This window comes from Stegastes partitus, unplaced genomic scaffold (genome assembly GCF_000690725.1).
Source record: "Stegastes partitus isolate 25-593 unplaced genomic scaffold, Stegastes_partitus-1.0.2 Scaffold1035, whole genome shotgun sequence".
NCBI lineage: Eukaryota > Metazoa > Chordata > Actinopteri > Pomacentridae > Stegastes > Stegastes partitus.
In genome coordinates, this window is record NW_007578766.1 from 145,094 (window position 1) to 165,299 (window position 20,206).

Here is a 20,206-nt window from a genome sequence, read left to right on the forward strand (position 1 = left end):
TTCAGCATACATTTAAAGGGAACACAGTCTCACTTTCAATTCATCACTTATGGACACAGCTGCTGTCTAGATGCTCCTGGTGCCTCCTCGGTGCAGCACACGGATCAGCACAGTCCTACCAGGGAGGTTGGACGGGTGGTAGCAGACAGACGATCTACCTGATTAAGCTTAGGCACCAAAATACAGAAAAAAACAAGCAAACTAAAGGAATGATGCTTAAATTATAACCTACAGCTTGAACATAGCACGTCTATTTCACATCTCCCAAAGTAAATAAATCATGGAAGCTGTACTCCTTAAACCAAAAGTCCATTCGGTGTATTTCATGACAGAGGATGCTGCAGGTCCATCTTTGCTGGCTGAGGTTCCTTCAGAACATGGTAAAAGCACACAGCTTGTGTTTAAACATACAGAACAAGCCGACAGGAGCTGATACATATTCAACAGACACTGACTGAGAAGTGTGGTCTAGCAGGAAAAACACACCAGCAGGGATTCGTTGTGCTATCAGTACACAACCGTGTTTCAGGCTTCTGTGTTCAGACCCACTGGGTGTGACACATTCATAAACGTCACAAAGAATAGATCAGCGAATTAACTGATGCTGCTAGTTACAAGAAAAGGCCAGACAATGAGCTCTGATGCATGTTTATCACAGGAGCTTCCAGTTAATGACAGCTTTGTACAAATATTGTCACACTTGAGGAATGATGAAGTGTTATCATGACAAGAAAACGCTTCCACACGAGCTGATCACACAGAGATGGATTTATGTTTGTTATGGGACGTGTTTATTTCCTGTGTGATGCTGCTTAGATTTCTTTGGCCAAGTCCTCCAAGATTCTCTTCATCTGGAGGAGAAAGTAAAGGAAAGAAAGACACTGCTATGAATCTATAAGTAGCCATTTTGCCTCCTACAACCTCCATCCATCCATCATCTATATATCTATATTAATCCTCACCAGGGTCATGGGGGGCTGGAGTCTATCCCAGCTGACTCAGGGTGAAGGCAGGTTCACCTGGACAGGTAACCAGTCTATCACAGGGCTACACTTAGAGACAGACAACCAAGCACACTCACATTCACACCTACGGACAATTTACAATCACCAATTAACCTCAGCATGTTTCTGGACTGTGGGAGGAAGCCGGAGAACCCGGAGAGAACCCACGCTGCACGAGGAGAACATGGAGACTCCACGCAGAAAGATCCCGGGTGTCCTCACCGGGACGCTTCTAGCTGTGACACCATGGTGCTAACCACTGAGCCACCGAGCATCCCTCCTCCTACAACCTGCATATATTTAATAAATCCATCTTGTTTGAAAAAATAAAGTGTAATTGGATGAGACAAACACCCACAGAGGAGTCCAACAGAATCACACAGGGACGGCACTGAGACAACATTAAAGACTGTATTTGTGATTTCAGGTGACTGTGGACACTCTTTACCTCTGACCATGTGATCCGCCCCAGTAGCCTTCCTCTGTCTGCTACGAACAGCGTCTGGGCTCCGACTAGACTCAGCAAACTGAGAGTCTGGAAGAACACGGGGGGGAAAAGGAGAAGTTCACTACTTTAGGAAAGATTTGGAAAAGAGAAGATAAATACTCCTCATGTCATTAAATCTGCAGTAACGGTGCAGCAGGAACAAGTTGTAAACACGTTCATTTTTCATTGACGTGGCCTTTTTAGACAACAGATGTTTATTTATGGTTGATACGGAGCATTTGATTAACGTTCACTCTCTGTTAGATCAGTTTTTTGGTCTCTACCAACTCCTGAGGGAATCATCCTGCTCTTTACCCACTAAAAGCTGCACTGCATTTACTGTCTGCTGTTTGGTGTTAAGTAGCATAAAGTGGATTTTTATTGATGAGAACAGCTACAAAGTGAGATTAATGAGTTAGCAGGTATGTTGAGCCTGAAGTTTCCAGGGTCCTGAAGGTGGCTCTCCTTCAGCTCACTGATCCTCCTGCATCCTTTTCTTTTGTAAAGTCAGATTTTTAAAATTCTCTTGGACTTCTTTTCAACACATGTAGATAGTCTGTAGGTCCAAAACGGAGAAAGTTCTGGGGAGAGGTGAGAAAGTTTTCTCATATTAATACATGCTGTGTACATTTTCCAGAATCCTTCTACCTCTTGGACGGTGCTGTGAGGCGATAACAGGACCGAGGTTGGGTGAATGCAGCAGACCTCGTCCAGACGTTTCTCCAGACTCTGCACAGAACAACACGAACACATTCACGTTGAGCTGGTGTCAGTATGCAGCAGCAGTCTGTATTAGTTGTTGTTTCTATTCCCTGGAAAAAAGTATTTATAGTTTATCTACGGCCTCGCCACAATCCCATCTTTTTTAAAAGCCATTTTTGATAAGCAGCTCTATTCTTATCAAGTATTTTCCGGTGACTCGATTATGCTTCAAAAAGGAAACGAGCTGTCGCAAAATGAGCTTTTACAGCAGCAGTCGTGTCTGTGAATCCTGCTCCCGTCCTCTTTCTGTGGCTGTTTTACATTCAGTCAGTGTCAAACGGATTGTAAAGACACGACCTGTTTTTTAAACTGCCTCCCTCTTGCAGCTCCCTGTCTATCTGCACAAAGCCTTTACCTCAGCCTCGCAGCGACGCAGGAACATCAGCAGCTCCGGTCGCAGAACAAACCCCAGCAAAACCTGCGACTCTTGAACAGAAGACAGGAGAGCAAATCAATTTTCTTTGCCACAGTCGGTGCTGCAGTTTAAAGTGCGTGCGGCTCTCCAGTGGCCTTCAGGTGTGTGTTCTGGACATAAGAATTCATCCATGTGATTGCTGCTCAAGGGCTCAGGTGACCACTCGACTCGGCTCCTATTTCCTCTGTATCATTCCTCTCTTTTCCATTCTTTGGCTCTATGTGGTGTCATAACCCGGTGCTTGACCAACATGTGAATGATACTTACTTAGATATCCTACTAACATTGTGCCAATGTTCCATTTCCTCAAGAGTTTTATATCTTTTCTCGTGATGACAGAACACTGGTAATGCTCCAAGTAGAAGATTGAGGTGAATTTATATTGAAATCGTTGGTTTGCTCACCGTGTGACTCCACCACAGGGATTTGTGTGTCGGTGCTGCTGACAGCGTTCTGAACCTCCGCTGGCCCGGCTGCTTTTTGAAGCTGGACTGATTTCACTCCCAGAACCCGTCCAACTGGTGTGGAGGGAAGCCTGCAGAAGATATAAACGGTGTCACACCAGGAGTTAAACAGCTGGGCTCCGAAGAAATTACAACCTATTAAATCATATCAGCCAACGGGGCAGCTGTTTGATTATCAGATGTGTTCTCAGGATTTACAAAATGACGTGTGATTGTGGAAACGGTCACAGTTTGTTCTCAGGAGCAAACAGAAGCAGCCCTCAGCTTGTGTGATGCTGGTTGGAGGAGACAGCCTCGACTGTCAGGGCAGCAAAGAGCTTCACGCCACAAACGTTTTGTTATTCCAGAAATACTATCAGGTAGATTCAGATGTCTGGCAGACAGCAAGATAATCTACAAGGTGTCTAAATTTGTAATCACAACCTGAAGTCCTGGTGAGAAGCAGATAAAATCCTCTGCTGGGCCGAGGAAGGAGAAATGAAATGTGATGTTGTAGCTTGATTCTGAGAGAACATCTGTCACACTTTATTACAAAACCCTCTCTACGTTCAGACATTTACATTCAGCCAGAGGTGTTTGGCCTGAGCATCTCGCCCCAAATGTTTTATGAATAGTTAGAGATCATTTTTTATTAAAAGTTTTCTTAAAAGTCTTGCTCTTATTATGTCTCAGAGTTGTGTTGACATGAAGTTTTTTTGGAGGAAATCTCTGATCAAATCAGGATCCTACAGTTCTCAGGCTCCATGACTTCTCTAACAAAGTTAATGGCATCCATCCGTTTAGTTCTCACCTACCGAGGACACGCCTTCTTCAGGGAGGGCAGGTGTGGGAGCCTCTTGCTGATGGAGAGGGCATCGTAGAAGGATGGGCGGTGGCCAGAGCGAGCCAGGCCATTGGCCAGCAGAGTGGCAAGGAGGATGGGTACAGCATGGCTGAACTGGCCCGTTAGCTCCACGGCCACGAGAACCGGAGACAGTGTGTGTGTGACGGCGCCGGAGAACGCTGCTGCACCTACAAATCATAAACCGAGCTTCAGTTACAAACATCATTTTACCTGTAGGTAAGATTTAGATAAGACATTATACACAAGCTCATCAGCCACAACATTAAAACAGATGAAATGAATGAGATGTTGTTACAGTGACATGCTGCTGGGAAACTCCTGGTGTTCATGTGGATGTAGCATGGACAAGCACAACCCACCAGAGCTGCCACAGTGCATCCTACAAAAACTGTTCAGGAATGGCTCGAGGAACACAACAAAGAGCTCACTGTGTTGTGCTGATCAAGCCTCTAAACTCCATCCATAATCTCTACACCTTAACCCTCACCAGGGTCATGAGGGGCTGGAGTCTATCCCAGCTGACTCAGGGTGAAGGCAGGTTCACCTGGACAGGTAACCAGTCTATCACAGGGCTACACTTAGAGACAGACAACCAAGCACACTCACATTCACACCTACGGACAATTTACAATCACCAATTAACCTCAGCATGTTTGTGGACTGTGGGAGGAAGCCGGAGAACCCGGAGAGAACCCACGCTGCACGGGGAGAACATGGAGACTCCACGCAGGAAGATCCCGGGTGTCCTCACCAGGACGCCAACCGGCGACCTTCTAGCTACGACGCAACAATGCTAACCGAGCCACCTTGCAGCCTGTCTTTAAACTCTCCAGGTACAAATACAATCAAGCCCCTGAGAGACCCATCCTGCAACCCACTCTCACCAGAGGTCCTGTATCCCTGCACCAACAGGTCGGAGCTGTGAAGGAAACCTACACAATATTTTCTCAGGGTTCTTAATGTACCAGCTGCCTATTGTATGTATCACTGGTCACCTTTGTCCTCTTTTGGATAAGATGCAGTTTTTCAACTTTACATACTTTACACACACACACATACATTTTGTTAAAAGATATTAGCGAAAGGCAGATTTGGTGTGGGGATAATAACACTGCAGATGTAGCTGCCTGTCATATCAATGCCAAAGAGTTCCTGATGAAATTTGGTTTTACCAGCGAGTGCATAGCCTCCAGGGTTTATAGAAGCCCACTGCTGGTCTGAGCTCTCTCCAGCAGAAGATATGTAAGCGACTCCTTCCCCAAGCAAACGGCCAATAGCTGCCCCTGGAAAACAAAAGAAACACTTACCGGTACCAGGGAAAACCCTCACTATGGTTTTATGTTGTGAAGACAGAATGCAATGACACAGACTTCTAATCTGTACATTTCAATATTCTGCTAAAATCTCCTTCCTCACCGTAGACGAACACTGGCATGAAGTATCCGGCGGGCAGAGGAAGCGTGCAGGCGAGGACCAGCATCCACATCTCACAATCAACAACAGACACACACACGGTCAAATATTTAAAGCTCTGCCAACACCTGCAGCACAGCAGATGACTCACGTTTGGTCTGTGCACTGGGAAATGTTTGCAGTGTTCTCAGTTTTACATAAATAAATATTAAATCGTGCACATTTACATGTGGTAATGGGAGAAAACCTCACAGTAAATGGATCCTACGCTGGTTTCTCTCAGAGTTTAATGCAGTGGGGTAGCAGCGGTCAGAAACTGTCCTCACTGCAGAAATATTTACATTTCAAGCTGTTCCTGCAACATTAAGGTTTTCTGTCTGTTTGGAACACAAATGAGAAAAAGGTGTATGTGCACCACCAGTAACTCAGCCATTACTTTGCTGGTTGCAGGTTTCCAGCTGTTAAATGTCACACAATTGTTCCTTAAACCTGCAGCGTTGCTATGAGTGAGCTTCAAGTGTCACAAAACATTTCAGCATTAAAGGTTTCTTTTGTTCACTTATGCTATTGTCCATCTATTATCTCTGCACCTTAATCCTCACTAGGGTCATGGGGGGCTGGAGCCTATCCCAGCTGACTCAGGGTGAAGGCAGGTTCACCTGGACAGGTAACCAGTCTATCACAGGGCTACACTTAGAGACAGACAACCAAGCACACTCACATTCACACCTACGGACAATTTACAATCACCAATTAACCTCAGCATGTTTGTGGACTGTGGGAGGAAGCCGGAGAACCCGGAGAGAACCCACGCTGCACGGGGAGAACATGGAGACTCCACGCAGGAAGATCCCGGGTGTCCTCACCAGGACGCCAACCGGCGACCTTCTAGCTACGACGCAACAATGCTAACCGAGCCACCTTGCAGCCCCATGTTGGGTGTGTCACCAATTAACCTCAGCATGTTTCTGGACTGTGGGAGGAAGCCAGAGAACCCGGAGAGAACCCTAGTGAGGATTAAGTGGTCTATAGATAATGGATGGATGGATGGATGGATTGTTTGTACCTTCATGAGGAGAAAGACGGCCAAAGAGACGTAGACTGGAGTCCCTGACGAGCTCCATCCCAGCAAAGGCTCAACCTGCACAGAGGCATTGTGGGACTGGGAGCTCCACGACCCGTTATCCAGCAGGGAGGTGAGCAGCTGCTTCATGGTGAACTGACAATCAGATTATTGACGTTTGGATTACTGAACAACAAAGCAGGTATGATTAAAAACAGCTTTGAAGGCTGGCGTTGTTCTGTGTGTTTTACACAGTGAGGCAGAAAACAGCTGCTAAAAGTTAGAACCAATAAAAGGAAAACATTAAAACAGTGTTGGGTCTAGTAATGCAATTATAACAACATGACAATTCAATATGTTTGTGCAGGCTAGGATCAGATGTTTGGGGACGATTTTCAGCTGTTTTAGTGTAATAGTGAGTATTTACAGCAGCATGGTGGTGCACACATGAATAAAGTATTTTTCATTTCATTCATTCATTTCACACGGGGCTGATTCAAAACAACAACAACAACAGGCCTCACTGGTATCTAATATTTGTTTAGATGACAGTGGAGCTCTATGGAAAAGACATCAAGGTGTTGGTTTGGATCGTTTCAGGAAGAACAACAAGGATTATCTGCAGGCTTTTCCTACAATCCCTGCACCAAAGATGAAAGAATCTCCTCCAAAGCTTCTGGTTCATCAGCTCACACACAGAACAGCTAAATCAGCACTGTAGAGGGTTTATAACATTATTAAAGTCTGTTAACTGGATTAAAACATCCTGATCAGTTGATAAACAGGACATTTGTGTGGCATTAATAATGTATGTATGTATGTATGATTCCCACCTTAGAAGCCATGAACTGACCAGCAGAATGAGGGAATGTCAGCGATGCCAGGAAGAAGACCACTATGCCGGAGTACAGACCCTTCCTGCACAGAGGTTTTTAAGGTCATTCCAGCTGACAGTGAATCAGGTTTCAATCAGTCAGCAGCTGTTTGTCACATCAGAATCAGACCTGAATCCAGTTCTAGTGTCTCTGGCTTTCTTCAGCTAAATAAAAGAAAGCTGTCAAATTTTAAAAATATACAAATATATTGCAGATAATTCTAAGCACATTTGAATGTAGCTGGAAACAGCCCTGCACTGATTCATCGCTGCCATGTCATGAAAAGCTCTCACTCTGTTGTCAGCATCCTGATGAAGACTGGCTTCGTTTTGGTAAAGTGCAGAATCCAACGATGACAGAAGAGGTAGAGGCAGCACACGACCCCACACAGCAGCCTGTTTCCACACAAACACAAACCACAGCGAGAGAAACAACAACACAGGCAGCAGCAGAAAATCAGAAGTCATTAGGCCAGGAAGTGATCGCAATGAGAACTAATTATTACAGAAGGAAAACACAGAAGAGCTGTTTCACCTTGATATGAATAATAATAATGTGTGCTTTTATTTGTAAGACACAGACAGAGAGAGCACTATGCAGATGCTGTCAAATGAAACGTACCCCAGGAAGGCAAACAGCAGAACCTCCAGTGGGTAGAAAGGTACAGCGGTCGGGAAATTGGTTTTGAACAAAGCCTGAAGAGTCTCTGGGGGCACAAAGCAAATTGGAGTCATCGCTCCGGTTTCTCCCACAGCCGTTCAAAATCTAATAGTCCCCAGCATTATTGAATTGAAACTTTATTGAAATTTACAATCTGCCAGCTCAAATGATTTCGCTAATTTTGCTGAGAGTGATGTCGCCGCTCATTGTGCAGGCAGATAATTAGACAGCTGTCAGCACAGTTTACAAAGGAAGGGAAAGAAAGCATTGAAATTAATTGTTGTTGTTTTTTTAAAGATTATGTTAAAAGTGAAAATATAAGATTCTCATGAGAAAAAAGTGCTTAAAATTAGAATTTGAGGATGCTTATTGCCAAACAAACAGTATGTAGGGAACAAAACAGAATGTCAGACCTTTTACAGATCACTGATGGTCATCTGTTGACATACATGCTGCATCACCAACAATATGAGCACACCACAACATTGAGCTAATGAAGCTACAAGCATGTCTTCATAACTGGCACGATAAACATATCTGTATACAGAAGCCATAAGCTCACGTTATATTAGTGACCAGCGTGACTTGTTGTCTGTATTCTTGTACTCATCACATGTTTGTTTCTTGGGATTATCATGGGAGGTAAATGCTGCTTTTTGGGTCATCTGGTGTTCGTTGTATTGGGCTTCTGCTTTTTTTCGTTTGTTTGTTTTTTAAGTATCTGTTACGTTGGATGAGGAGGACTCCTGGCTTCTGCTGTGCCTTCTCGTCTGAAAGACAACTTGTACTTGTGCTTTGAAGATTTCCCACAGCATTGACTGTTGAGCATTTTATTCCAACTTTACGGGCACTGGTTTGCTGCTGCCACAGCTCCCACTCACCTGGGAGGGCTTTATTTAGGACACCTGGTGAACCATACACCATTTCTTAAAGCACCTTACTTTGTGTAGGAGGGCAGAAGAATATTGTTGTGGCATTAAGGTTCCCTTCACAAGTGTCCTCCAACAAAAAAAAATAGACCAAAACTACTCAAAAGGGCTGTGCATGTGTTTTTGCCACATGATAGACTCGTAGGCGGCCTAAATCAACATCACAACCAAATCTAGTCTTAGATGTTAAATTACTGGGCTTTTTGTAGGCCGAGGTGTCAGTGGCTCTGAAGTGAACCTTCTCCCAGTCGACCATGAGGGGGCGAGTGCTGACCATTACCTCCATCTCCACTCCACACAGAGAGCAGGCGGAAGGTCGCCGCCCCGCAGGCGGCCGAGAAGAAGCACGGGCAGTAATGTCTGACAGCAAAGTGAGAAGTCATCACCTCCACGCTGAAGAGCACGCCTACAGGAGGAGAGGAGAGGAGAGGAGAGGAGAGGAGAGNCAGGTAAGCCGGTGAATCGAGCTCCCATTAATTATTACCTGTGTGGCAACATTTGCATGTAAAGCTGACCATCTATATGAAAATCAGTTCGCCACCAAGAGGTGACCTTCCAGCCCCTCCACGGTCTACCATGGGGGGGATCCGACCCTCTGTCTGCTGCATTATGTAACAGCCAGCAGCTGAAGCAGACACGAGCCAACTGGTCCAACAGTCTTTGTGAGAGCCAGTGTGAGTTTTAGATCACTGAAGAAGGACATGCTGGAAAAGTGAGGACCTTTCTGATGGCCCTCACGTTTCTCTCTCTGTGTGTGTGTGTGTGTGTGTGTGTGTGTAGAGGTGACCCAATGTCAGCGGTGGAACAGCATGGATTACTGACTGCTGGATCACATTCACGCTCTCACTGCCATTCTGTTCCTGGCGTGCTCCCAGAGATAATTATTAGCAATAGTTTGTCTTGTTTGTTGATTCAAGGGGATGATGCTCATGTTTCTCTCACTTTTTAAAAAATAGTTTGGCTCTACCTTTAGTGTTGAACTTAATTAAAGAATTGTTCACAGCTCTAACCTCACACAGCTCATTGCATTTATTGTTCATCTACGTTCACTCTGTCCTACATGTTCGATTAAAGCCTTAAAGTGTCAGTTATTCTTGTTACCTGAACACCATCCATTCTCTTTTGGCCTCTATTTTGTTCAAACAGAATTTCCCGGTGACCCTCCCTGTTTCATACTCCAGACTTTAACTGATAAACTCTGGCTATGCTGTTCCGTCTCTGCTGCCTCTTTACTGAGTTTCCCACCCTCTCCCATCATCCTTTGCTCCTTCTGTATTCTCTCCTATCCACTCCCATCTGGCACGCTCTCGTCTTCGTCCAGCTCTTGTCGTCTCGCCATCGTCTAATTCCTCCCCAGTGGAGCTTCCATGCTCACATCCCTCTTCCATTCTCTGGAACGGCAGCCTGGTTGCCAGCTTTACGGTTTAAACACTGTTGGAGGATCTCATCTGATCTGCTTTCTTGTCACGTTGAACGTTTGTGAGTTCAAGCAGATTAATGTTCCCTTCCCATGTTGGTTTGTTTGATTACTTGTACGTCATAAACATAATTGAAAGGCTGGAGGAAAGGGAGAAATTATAAAAATGACGGGGATTAAAAAACACCAGCGTCACTGACGCTTCATGTAATATGCATGTTTTGCTGACGAACAGCAGCTGTGGTCTGGTGGCAGCTCCTTTAGAGGTAAAACACAGTCAGGCCGCTATGACCCAACAACACTGCTGCTGTTACCAGGGAGGGGAGGAGGCTCTGTGTGCTCCCCGGTAGGGAGGTGATGAGTTGCTGGGCTGGATTTAGACCTCCAGTCCAGAGCTCTGTGCTGATAAGACTGGAAACAAACAACATACTGTGGTTTCATTTGTAAGGAACCTTTCAAACTTCAAAATAAAAGGTGACCGTCTCGGCTGCTTTCACTTGATTCTACTGGCGGAGGTCAAAGGCTTCGATCTCCAGCGCCGTACCGTTTACTGGCTTTACACCTGACGCCCGTAAATTACAGGCAGCCAGCTGTTGACTGAAAGTCAAATCTGCAACGTCAAAAGAGCCAATAAATGGATTTTATTGGATGAGCTGTCAGCCGCAGTGACTACAGAGACAAGCAGTGAGTGTTTTCTGATCATGATTAGCTGCGCTCTCCGTATAGATATTAATAGCCGCAGAGCAATGTCACTACTAAGTCCCTGGCCCTGCTCATGGCTTTGTTTTCAAGCACATTCTTTCCATCTTTGTTTTGCTCTTTACTTATCCTCTGAGATAAGAGCTACGGCTCCTTTGTCACTTTTCACTTTAGCAACCACCTCATTGGTCCAGAAGATCATTTTGGCTATTTCATGTTTAACCGATAATAAATAAAAACTAATAAAGAGACAAACTGAAGAGAGATTTTTTTTTTTTAAAAACCGAGGCCTGGAAAACCATCTAATGACACGAAGCCCTGCTGTGAAAACGTCAGATTCAGTATCATTTAATATCAGAACCATGTGTGGATCCAATTTCGGGTCAAGACGTGGAGCTGAATATTAAGAAAGCAGAGGGAAGACAGATGGAGCGATAGAGTGGAGCAGGAATTAAAGAGAGGATAAGGAAGCTATTTCAGGGATGGTGTGTGTGGAATGGCAACTGTTGTCCCGCCCTGCTCATTCTCTACCTCTCTCTATCAAATCCCACTCTCTCTCTCTCTCTTCACTTCAGGCCCTTCAATGCCCAGAACTTTTCCAACCACAGACCCTTCTCTCCATCACTCTGTCTCTGGTGATAAATATAGAACACTAGTACTCTTTCCCAACAAGCTGCGACACACGTGCCACCTCCCAGCCACGCATGGGATTGTTGGGTATATAAGGCCCACTGTGGGTGGCTGCAGGACACTGTACAATAACTCATCTCACCTCACAGGAACAAGGGGAAAAAAGCAAGCGAGCGAAGAAAGAGAGAAGAGCTGTGTGCTTTAGTTCTAATAATTTAAGCCTCTGGACGAGTCCCAGAGCAGCCACAGGACGAAGCAGCTCCCTCCGCCTCCTCCTCCTTCACTCTCCTCCTCTGCCTCACCCAGCGCTCACAGCCATCCATGAGTGTGACCAACTCCTCTGCCTATCGATCGGAGCGTAGTTTCCACCAGACTTCATCCTCGACTTCGTCCTCTGGTAACCCATACATGGAGAAGAGCCGAGGACTGTTCGCTGAGGACTTTGGCTCGTTCATGAGGCCCGGGAGTGACACCTTGGGGTTTTCCAGTAAGTTGGAAGCAAATTAAAAAATCTCTGGAAGTCATGTTGTACAGAACCAGGGTGTAACAGTTAAAGATAGGGGAAGAGGGAGCTTTGACTGTTAAGATGATTTATGTCTCTGCTTTGGCGTTGGTGTTTTTCGCCATAAGGTGCTAATGAAACATGTCCGAGGTGACACTTCAGAGGAAGAAGACAGCAGGCAGGACTAGAAGGCAAAAAGGACTCTGGTGTGTTTGTGGACGAATGTTTTGTGTCAGCGAGACTGTATCCATGGTGCTGAAAAGAAAGCAGATGTACACAGTGAGCATTCAGCTTTCTGTTGTAGGGATATGAAGTGTTTGCATGTGAAGTATAACATCTAATGTCAGGTGAGGAGATCTTTTAGTTGATGTGAGCTGCTCTGTATCAGCTCGGTGGACGCAGACACGCGACTGTGTGACATCTGATCTTCAGATGGACTCCCAGCCCATGTGCTCCTTGCGTCAGAGGCGTAGCACGATTGTTTTGGAGCTGTGGTCGGTATCCCATAGGTGCAGAGCAGAGGCTTCGGGGTGGGTGCTGCTGGTAAAGGGAGAGAGAGAGACGCACACATGTGTACGTGCACAAAGCGTCCAGGAATGCTGGACCGACTGCCAGCAGTGTGACTTCACACACCGAGTATCTGGGATGACGCCTGCATAAGGAATGGCCAGATGGTTGCCCGGTGACCACTGTACACACACACACACACACACACACACACACACACACATGGTTGGAATGATGTCACATAATTAAACTAACCTGCAAATGTGAAGTCCGAGCTCCACACACACACTCGTTTCCAGTCGGGGGGTATGTGTGTGAGGTCATGTGTTAACACCGTGTCCCTCGCTGAGCTCAGTGTCGGTGGGAACACTCAGTCATCACCGGGCAGACAATACATCTGACTATTATTCTCTGCCTGTCCTGTTGGTGTTTGCTGCTGCTACAAACCTGTTTTTATACAACAAAAGCTGTACCACATAACATTGTTCTATTAGAAATGGATTTATAATTGTTTTTGCTGTGCTAACAATGACAGACCTTCAAACTAAGTGTTGCCTCTTTTAACTTTGGTGTTGTCTGCTTTCCAAACGCTGCTCTCAGCAGCAACAGGCAGATGGTTTCTCAGGAGCTGGTGGAGGCCAAAGTAACCATCAGATTATATTAATCAGGAGGACAGAGAGGACTCCTAATTAATGTTAAGTTTCTGCGTGTCTGCTGGACCGGTAGGCATCAACATCTTTATAACATCATAGCACCAAATGTTGCTTAAATTCAGTCGTACTGGTCAAAAAACATCTGCAGCTTTAAACACACACACACAAAGCCGTACGCTGTATGCATCCAAATTAAAATGACAGAAATTTGAAATTTGAAATTCATGAATATAATTATTGGTAGCTTGCCTCGTTAGAAGGAAAATGCAGAATTCATATCATAAGATTTTACAGTGACTCCATGTTGCTGAATGCAGTTGGCGGCAGCGCTGCTTCCCAACAAAGAAAACTACATTAAGAGCAGTTTAATTCTAAAACGTCCCCAAATCTGGGATACTAACATGGTCTGCAGTGTGCCATGAATTCAGCCTCTTCTGTCTCTACAAAGCTGCTCTGTTAAAAGTGGGAAAGGTAAAGAGTAATCCCTTCTTTTTCAATAATAATTTTTTTAATAGACTTGATTAAAACTGTGTTTATTTTTTTGCTGAACAGATAGTTTTAGACAGTATCAATCCAAACATGGATTTGATTAGCAACTAACCATTTGTAGATTTATATTAAATATGCTGCTGATCTATACATACTAAGAAAGAATTGTGTTCAGCTGTACTTTTTTTTTTCTTCTGGTATCGAATCCACTGCTAACATCAGACGACACGGTCACTTTGTTTTTAGTTTTTTTTTTCCACTGGAAATGATGACTGTAGGAAAAGCTGAGGTGATACTAATAACCTGATGTCTTTTCATAGAACAACACAACTCCAAATAACTGACAGCCTGTGAGCAAGATGCTCTCTCTAATCCCCCAATAAACACCATCTGCAAGGTGCTGTAATTATGAGCAGCCCACAATTTCCAGACAAGAGAAATGTGAGCTCATAGTAAGTGAGAATCGTGCCATCAAGAGAGATCATGTATGTAAATATACTTAACTGTGCTTCTCCTTCGGTCTAATACCCTTTATCCTCTTGGGGTGGTTTCAGGTGGTGCTGGAAACATCAAAACTCTTGAGGATTCGTACCAGTTCACAGTCGATGTTCGAGACTTCTCCCCTGAAGATGTCATCGTCACCACATCCAACAACCAGATCGAAGTTCGTGCAGAAAAGGTGGGCGTCCTTCCTTTGGCTTTGGAACGACGATATGTGTCTGGAGCCCTGAGAATGAATCACATTTAAAAAGTTCTGTGACCTTTAAATATGAGCAAAAGAAGCCTTTTTAACCGTGCCATCTATGTTCACTCACATGTCTTTTGCAGTTGGCCCAGGATGGATCAGTGATGAACACGTTCACCCACAAGTGCCAGCTACCTGAGGACGTGGACCCCACCTCGGTGACATCATCGCTGGGCGCCGAGGGAACCCTGACAGTCCGAGCACGGCGACACCCGGCCAAACACGAGCTCGTACAGACCTTTCGCACCGAGATCAAAATCTAGAGAGAGACCGACTTTGTCACTTCTTGTGTGTTTTCTATTTCCTGTCTTCGCTGTCATCATTGTGCTACAGAGTCTGCACTGCTCTCTATAAAACACGCCACATCCACCTCCCATGACCACAACAAGGCCTGTTGCTGCTCCTTTATATTCTGTTCACCCTGCACAGAATCAACAGCTCATGTATGTACATAATGAGACGGCCACCAGGGCTCGGAGCAGCATTGGCACAGACACACAACGATTAACTCATTATTTCACTTTTGTTCTTTAACACAGATTTAAAACTTAACACTCACTTAAAAAAAAAAAAAGCTAATTTCTCCCCAATAATAACTTATTGTATATTATTATTATTTGTGTGAATTAAAGGATTCTGCTTTGACGATAGACCGTCTGCTCTGTGAAACATATTTGTATTTAATAAAGGATGGCGTTTAGGGGCAGAGCTACACAAATTAATCTGACAGTACAATTATTAATAGAAGGGTGATAGATCAGTTCTACTTTATATATTCTCATGTAGGAAAAAATACGGGGACATTAACAGTAAAATTGAGTCTCTTCATGTTCTTTCTTTGTTTTTACTGTTATTGTAAATACGNTTTGCAGAAGGGAAACAAAGACAGAAACGTGTTAACAAGTGTGAGGAGAGTAGATACGGTGTGAGAAGATACATAAAAGTTGTGAATTCCTCATGCTGAACCTTCATTGGCTCTCTCACCGCTGATCGGAGCTCCGAAGCAGCTGGCGACGCCGACTGCAGCAGCTACAACCAGCATTTCATCGGCTGCTCTCTCCTAGAAGACACACATGCTGTCATGTGTTGTTTCTCTCCAGACCTTTACAGGCAGAAATAGTTTCACCAGCACTTTGAACTGCTGTTCTAACTAAAATCATGAAGATGTAAAACATATATAAATCTGTTGGCTTTGAGCTGCTTCCCAGTGACATTGTGTAGGAGGATGGATGATGCTGGGCGGCTGTGGCTCAGGTGGTACATCGGGTTTTCCTCTAATCACAAGGTTGGTGGTTCGATCCCCCACCTCTCCACAGCTGAAGCGTCCTTGGGCAAGACACTGAGCCTGAAGTTGCTCCCAATGGCAGGAAGCTCTGTCACCATTGGTGTATGAATGTGTGTGAATGAGAAACACATTGAGTGCTACTAAAGTAGAAAGGTGCTACAGAAGACCATTATTTACTAGAATTATGCAATCAAGGACATTAAAAAACAAATCTAATTTAAAAAAAACAAAAAAAACTAATATAATACTTTGACCATTTAGCTTTTTCTACTGCTGACATCGATAAGAAATCGAAATAACTCGTTCCCAAGCATTAGTAAATCGTGGCCACGAGTTATTAATGTGTGGGAACGACATCGTTAAGTCGTGGCCTTGCATTACTCATATGAAGAAACAAGAGAAGTTGTGGAGCAAATGTCACAGTGCGGTCATACCAGCTGTCGATTTAGCATAACGGGCGTATTTGCATGAAACATTTTGATTTCATTTCATTTTATTTTATTTTAACCTTGGAATGAACGACACTGATATCCTGAGATCTCTTGCGATGAAACACCGTGTGATAATTATGTCGTAATAACTCGTAGCTACCATTTACTGATGCGTGGGAACGAGTTGTTTTTATTTCTTATCGATGTCACCAGACGGGCTCCGTGTTTTTGGGCCAGAACACAACAAATTGTACAAATAGAAACGTGGGTAATGCTTTACTTCGTCGCTGTGGTTTACCTTCTTATTGGCTTGTATAAGTGAGCAGAGCTTGCTCAGGTAGGCTCCCAGCATGGTGGAAAGATGCACAAATGGACCCTGATGCAAACAAATATTTTTAAAAAACTCACGACAAAGCAGAAAACAGACAATTAGCTGCATAATATGATGTATAGCTTCATATTTTGTTATGACAAAGGTGTACAGACCACTTTGCCCAGAAAAACAGTGCTTCCGGCTGCCAGTGTGCAGATCAGGCCCAGGAACTTGGCGAACATGTTAGTGAGAGATAAGTAATGAGGCATTTCAGCGCCGGCCAGCATGGTTCTCACCTCCGGTATCCCTGAGCCTGACGAGAAAGAGAGCAGCAGATTTCTGAGGAACTAAACCGATCAAGAAGTGATTCTAAGTTAATACACAGAAATGAGTTTTGAATATTTAAACTGCTAGTAAGGGGAAGGACATCTAAAGACAAGCACCACAAAGAGACTGTTAGTAATGAAACATAATGGAGTTTGTTATTGGTGAAGCTGTGACATCTACACATCAAACTCATTCCTCACATTAGGGTTCATCTGAATTCTTTATTTCTTCTGCAGTAACAGAGCAGCGTCACCGGTGGACTACAAAGCAGTGTGTCCTGATAAACAGGCCTATAGGTCTTTACCTGTATCTGTAATGTTTATGGTAATTATTGGAATATTTGGGGGAAAAAGAACATCTCTTATCTGTGGTGGTCACAGTCCTGTTAAAAGCCTGCTGTTGCATCTATATGAAAGGACCGGATGGCCCACCTGCCGGTCCAACTACAGGCTGCCTCCCTGCTGAGGTGCTTTGAGCTTTTGATTAGGATGGCTCGTAGGCGCCTTCCTTTGGAGGTATTCCAAGCACATCCAACTAGGAGGGTTGGAATAGAAAATGCTGGAGGGATTGCATATCCCAAATGACCTGGGAACACCTTGTTTCTCATGAGGAGCAGGAAAACACTGCTTAGGAGAGGGACACATAAAATATCTGCGACCCAACGCTGGATGAGCAGAAGAAAGTTGGCAGATTGGTGACTTTAATGTTCCAGACTCCTCTCCCAACCAGAGCTTCAGCTGTACTTAGTAAACATTTATATGAACACGTGAGCACTTTAAAAAAAAAATCATTTATGCTGTTCACACTGGCTGCTGTGATGGCCCTTCCTAATGTACTTCTAATGTAAATGACAGGAACCAAATTCACATTTGGCATAAAGACGTTCAAAACTTTATCTTTACCAAGTCCGACTTTGAAAAATCAAGAGGTTTCCAAAGTTACAGCCTTTTTAGTAATAAATATCTCCCCCAACTGTCCATTGAATTATTATTATTTTTGAATAAGACCTGAACGAGGCAACACTTAATGTAATTTCAATATTCATGTGGACACCTTTGTTTTAGATCAGACTGGAAAACTGGGAATCCATCCTTCTAGTAGTTCAGCTAGCTGAAGCATTTCTGCCTTTGAAACATGACTTCTGAACCAAATCTTCTATTTTTTTCTGTCTAACTGTTACAGACCTGTGGAGAAGGGACAGATGTTGTGGGAGAACGACGACGCGAAAGAACAGAGGCATGCTGGGTAAAGAGTCCAGCAGAAGAACTGCAGCACAATGTGTCCCTCCAGCTTCATATAGAGCCACTGATGAGCTACAGGTGACATGAGACAGAAGCAGTAATCACCATTTGTTGTTTTTTCTTTCTGCATGCTGTAAATGTGTGTGTGTGTTAAAGTCTGTCCACCTCTGAGCAGCTTGGTAACACTGAGGTCCATGATGAAGCTGAGGATGGCGGTCAAAACGCCCAGAGCAGCGTAGCCGTACCACTGCATCCCACACACCGTCCCCAAGCACGACCTCAGCTTCAGCTGCCACTCTAGGAATACAGAATGAAATATTTATCTGAGACACATGTTGAGGGTCCATCCATCATTTCTACACCTTAATCCTCACTAGGGTCGCTGGAGTCTATCCCAGCTGACTCAGGGTGAAGGCAGGTTCACCTGGACAGGTAACCAGTCTGTCACAGGGCTACACTTAGAGACAGACAACCAAGCACACTCACATTCACACCTACAGACAATTTACAATCACCAGTTAACCTCAGCATGTTTCTGGACTGTGGGAGGAAGCCGGAGAACCCGGAGAGACGCTGCACGGGGAGAACATGGAGACTCCACCGGTGTCCTCACTGGGACACGAACCGGTGACCTTCTAGTTGTGAGGCGATGATGCTAACCACCGAGCCACCTTGCAGCCCCATGTTGGGTGTGTCAAAGTAAATTACAATTCACACAAAATGTCTGTAAGAACTCAGAGACCTTTCCTGTGTAAAAGGAGTGTTTTCTTAGTTATGCTGATCGGTGGTACTGCTGCAGTCAGACAATAAGCAGGAGGACAATTCAAACTGACTCAACTTTTACAGTCTGTGAAGAAAGCTTTGGTTAAGAAGTGAAACGAAGTCCAAGAGCCTTCTGCTGGCACGATGGTATAACTGGTTCTGCTGCTGCTTTTTCACTGAGGAATATCTATGCTTTTATTTGTAAAATATAGTTGAAACAAAAAGACTTCTTATGATTCTTAAAGGTCAAGGTCACACTAAGGCCCAGAGCTCTTCAGGTCCTGCAACGGAAAAAGGCTTAAAGGATCTGTGTCTGAAATGTGCTCGGATGCAAATAGCAATACCAAAAAACAAAAACCCTCAAAACCACACTGACCAAATAGAAAGCAACTGACAGCACCTATAACACCAAACTGAAAGTACAGCACACGTACAGACTGCAAAATACCAGCAACAGATTAAAGTTCAGGATGAGCTCTGAATATAAACGACATATAAAATCTGTAATGATCACTCAGTATTCAGGAAAACGATCACATGAAGTAAATACACATTTAACCAGCCTGAGATATGATCTTATCACCAAAGTCTTCCAGAATATTGAGCGTGCTGTCCTTGAATTCAACAATAATCTATGACTCCTCAGATTAGGGTCAGACACAGCTCAGGTTTTAGTGCATAATGAAGACTGCCTCTGTGATGGATCGGTTGGCTCCGTATTGATCACGCTGTATTGATCACTTGTCTCTGACCTTTGACAGCTGCACGGGGCTGTCTGCACGGTTTCCATGGCTCAGAAAGGAGACGGCTCTTATTATGGGATGTTTCTGGCTGATTTTCCTTGTTGTTGCCGTCGGTTTCGCTCCCAGGAGACTCGTCCCAGCTGTTCATTCTGCCTTGAAATGTTTGCATCGTAGTATTATTAATACAGCCTCAAATAAACAGCCTGAATGAAGAAGAAACACACATACGTATATATAAGATGGAGACACGTACCTTCTACCTGCTCTTCAGGTGTTCTACCTGTTGGTATGGTCCTATGTGTGTGTGTTGTGTAAATGACTCAGTACCTGGTTGGTAAGTGACCTCTGTTAAGCTATTAGCATAGAGATGGAGGAGCAGTCACGGTTGACAGGCTGGCTAATGTTAACTCTTTAGAGGAACGCTGCTGGATTTCCTTTATTTGTGTGGATTACAGCAATGCAGTGCGACAGAAAAACATTTTCCTGCTACACTGCAAAAAAGAGTTCATCTTATAACACTGACACCATCAACCAGCTGGTGGACAG

At 44.4% G+C, this 20,206-nt stretch overlaps 2 protein-coding genes across 2 annotated transcripts; one reads left to right on the plus strand and one right to left on the minus strand.

Moving 5' to 3' along the window:
• Nucleotides 1-632: 632 nt before the first annotated feature.
• clcnk (chloride channel K) lies at nt 633-19,808 on the minus strand. Its single transcript, XM_008295277.1, has 19 exons — nt 19,670-19,808; nt 18,321-18,452; nt 18,099-18,227; nt 16,761-16,900; nt 16,573-16,650; nt 15,543-15,618; nt 9,197-9,322; nt 7,949-8,033; nt 7,621-7,722; nt 7,286-7,370; nt 6,456-6,608; nt 5,393-5,462; nt 5,149-5,259; nt 3,927-4,143; nt 3,073-3,203; nt 2,609-2,679; nt 2,140-2,220; nt 1,453-1,539; nt 633-851 (listed from the first exon to the last, which is right to left on the minus strand). The coding sequence occupies exons 1-19, from the start codon at nt 19,806-19,808 to the stop codon at nt 813-815; spliced, it is 2,052 nt and encodes a 683-aa protein (XP_008293499.1). The 3' UTR covers nt 633-812.
• On the plus strand, nt 11,759-15,273 carry hspb7 (heat shock protein family, member 7 (cardiovascular)). The gene is made up of 3 exons (XM_008295267.1): nt 11,759-12,149; nt 14,368-14,492; nt 14,642-15,273. Exons 1-3 carry the CDS (start codon nt 11,984-11,986, stop codon nt 14,819-14,821), a joined length of 471 nt encoding a protein of 156 aa, XP_008293489.1. The 5' UTR covers nt 11,759-11,983; the 3' UTR covers nt 14,822-15,273.
• Nucleotides 19,809-20,206: the final 398 nt, after the last annotated feature.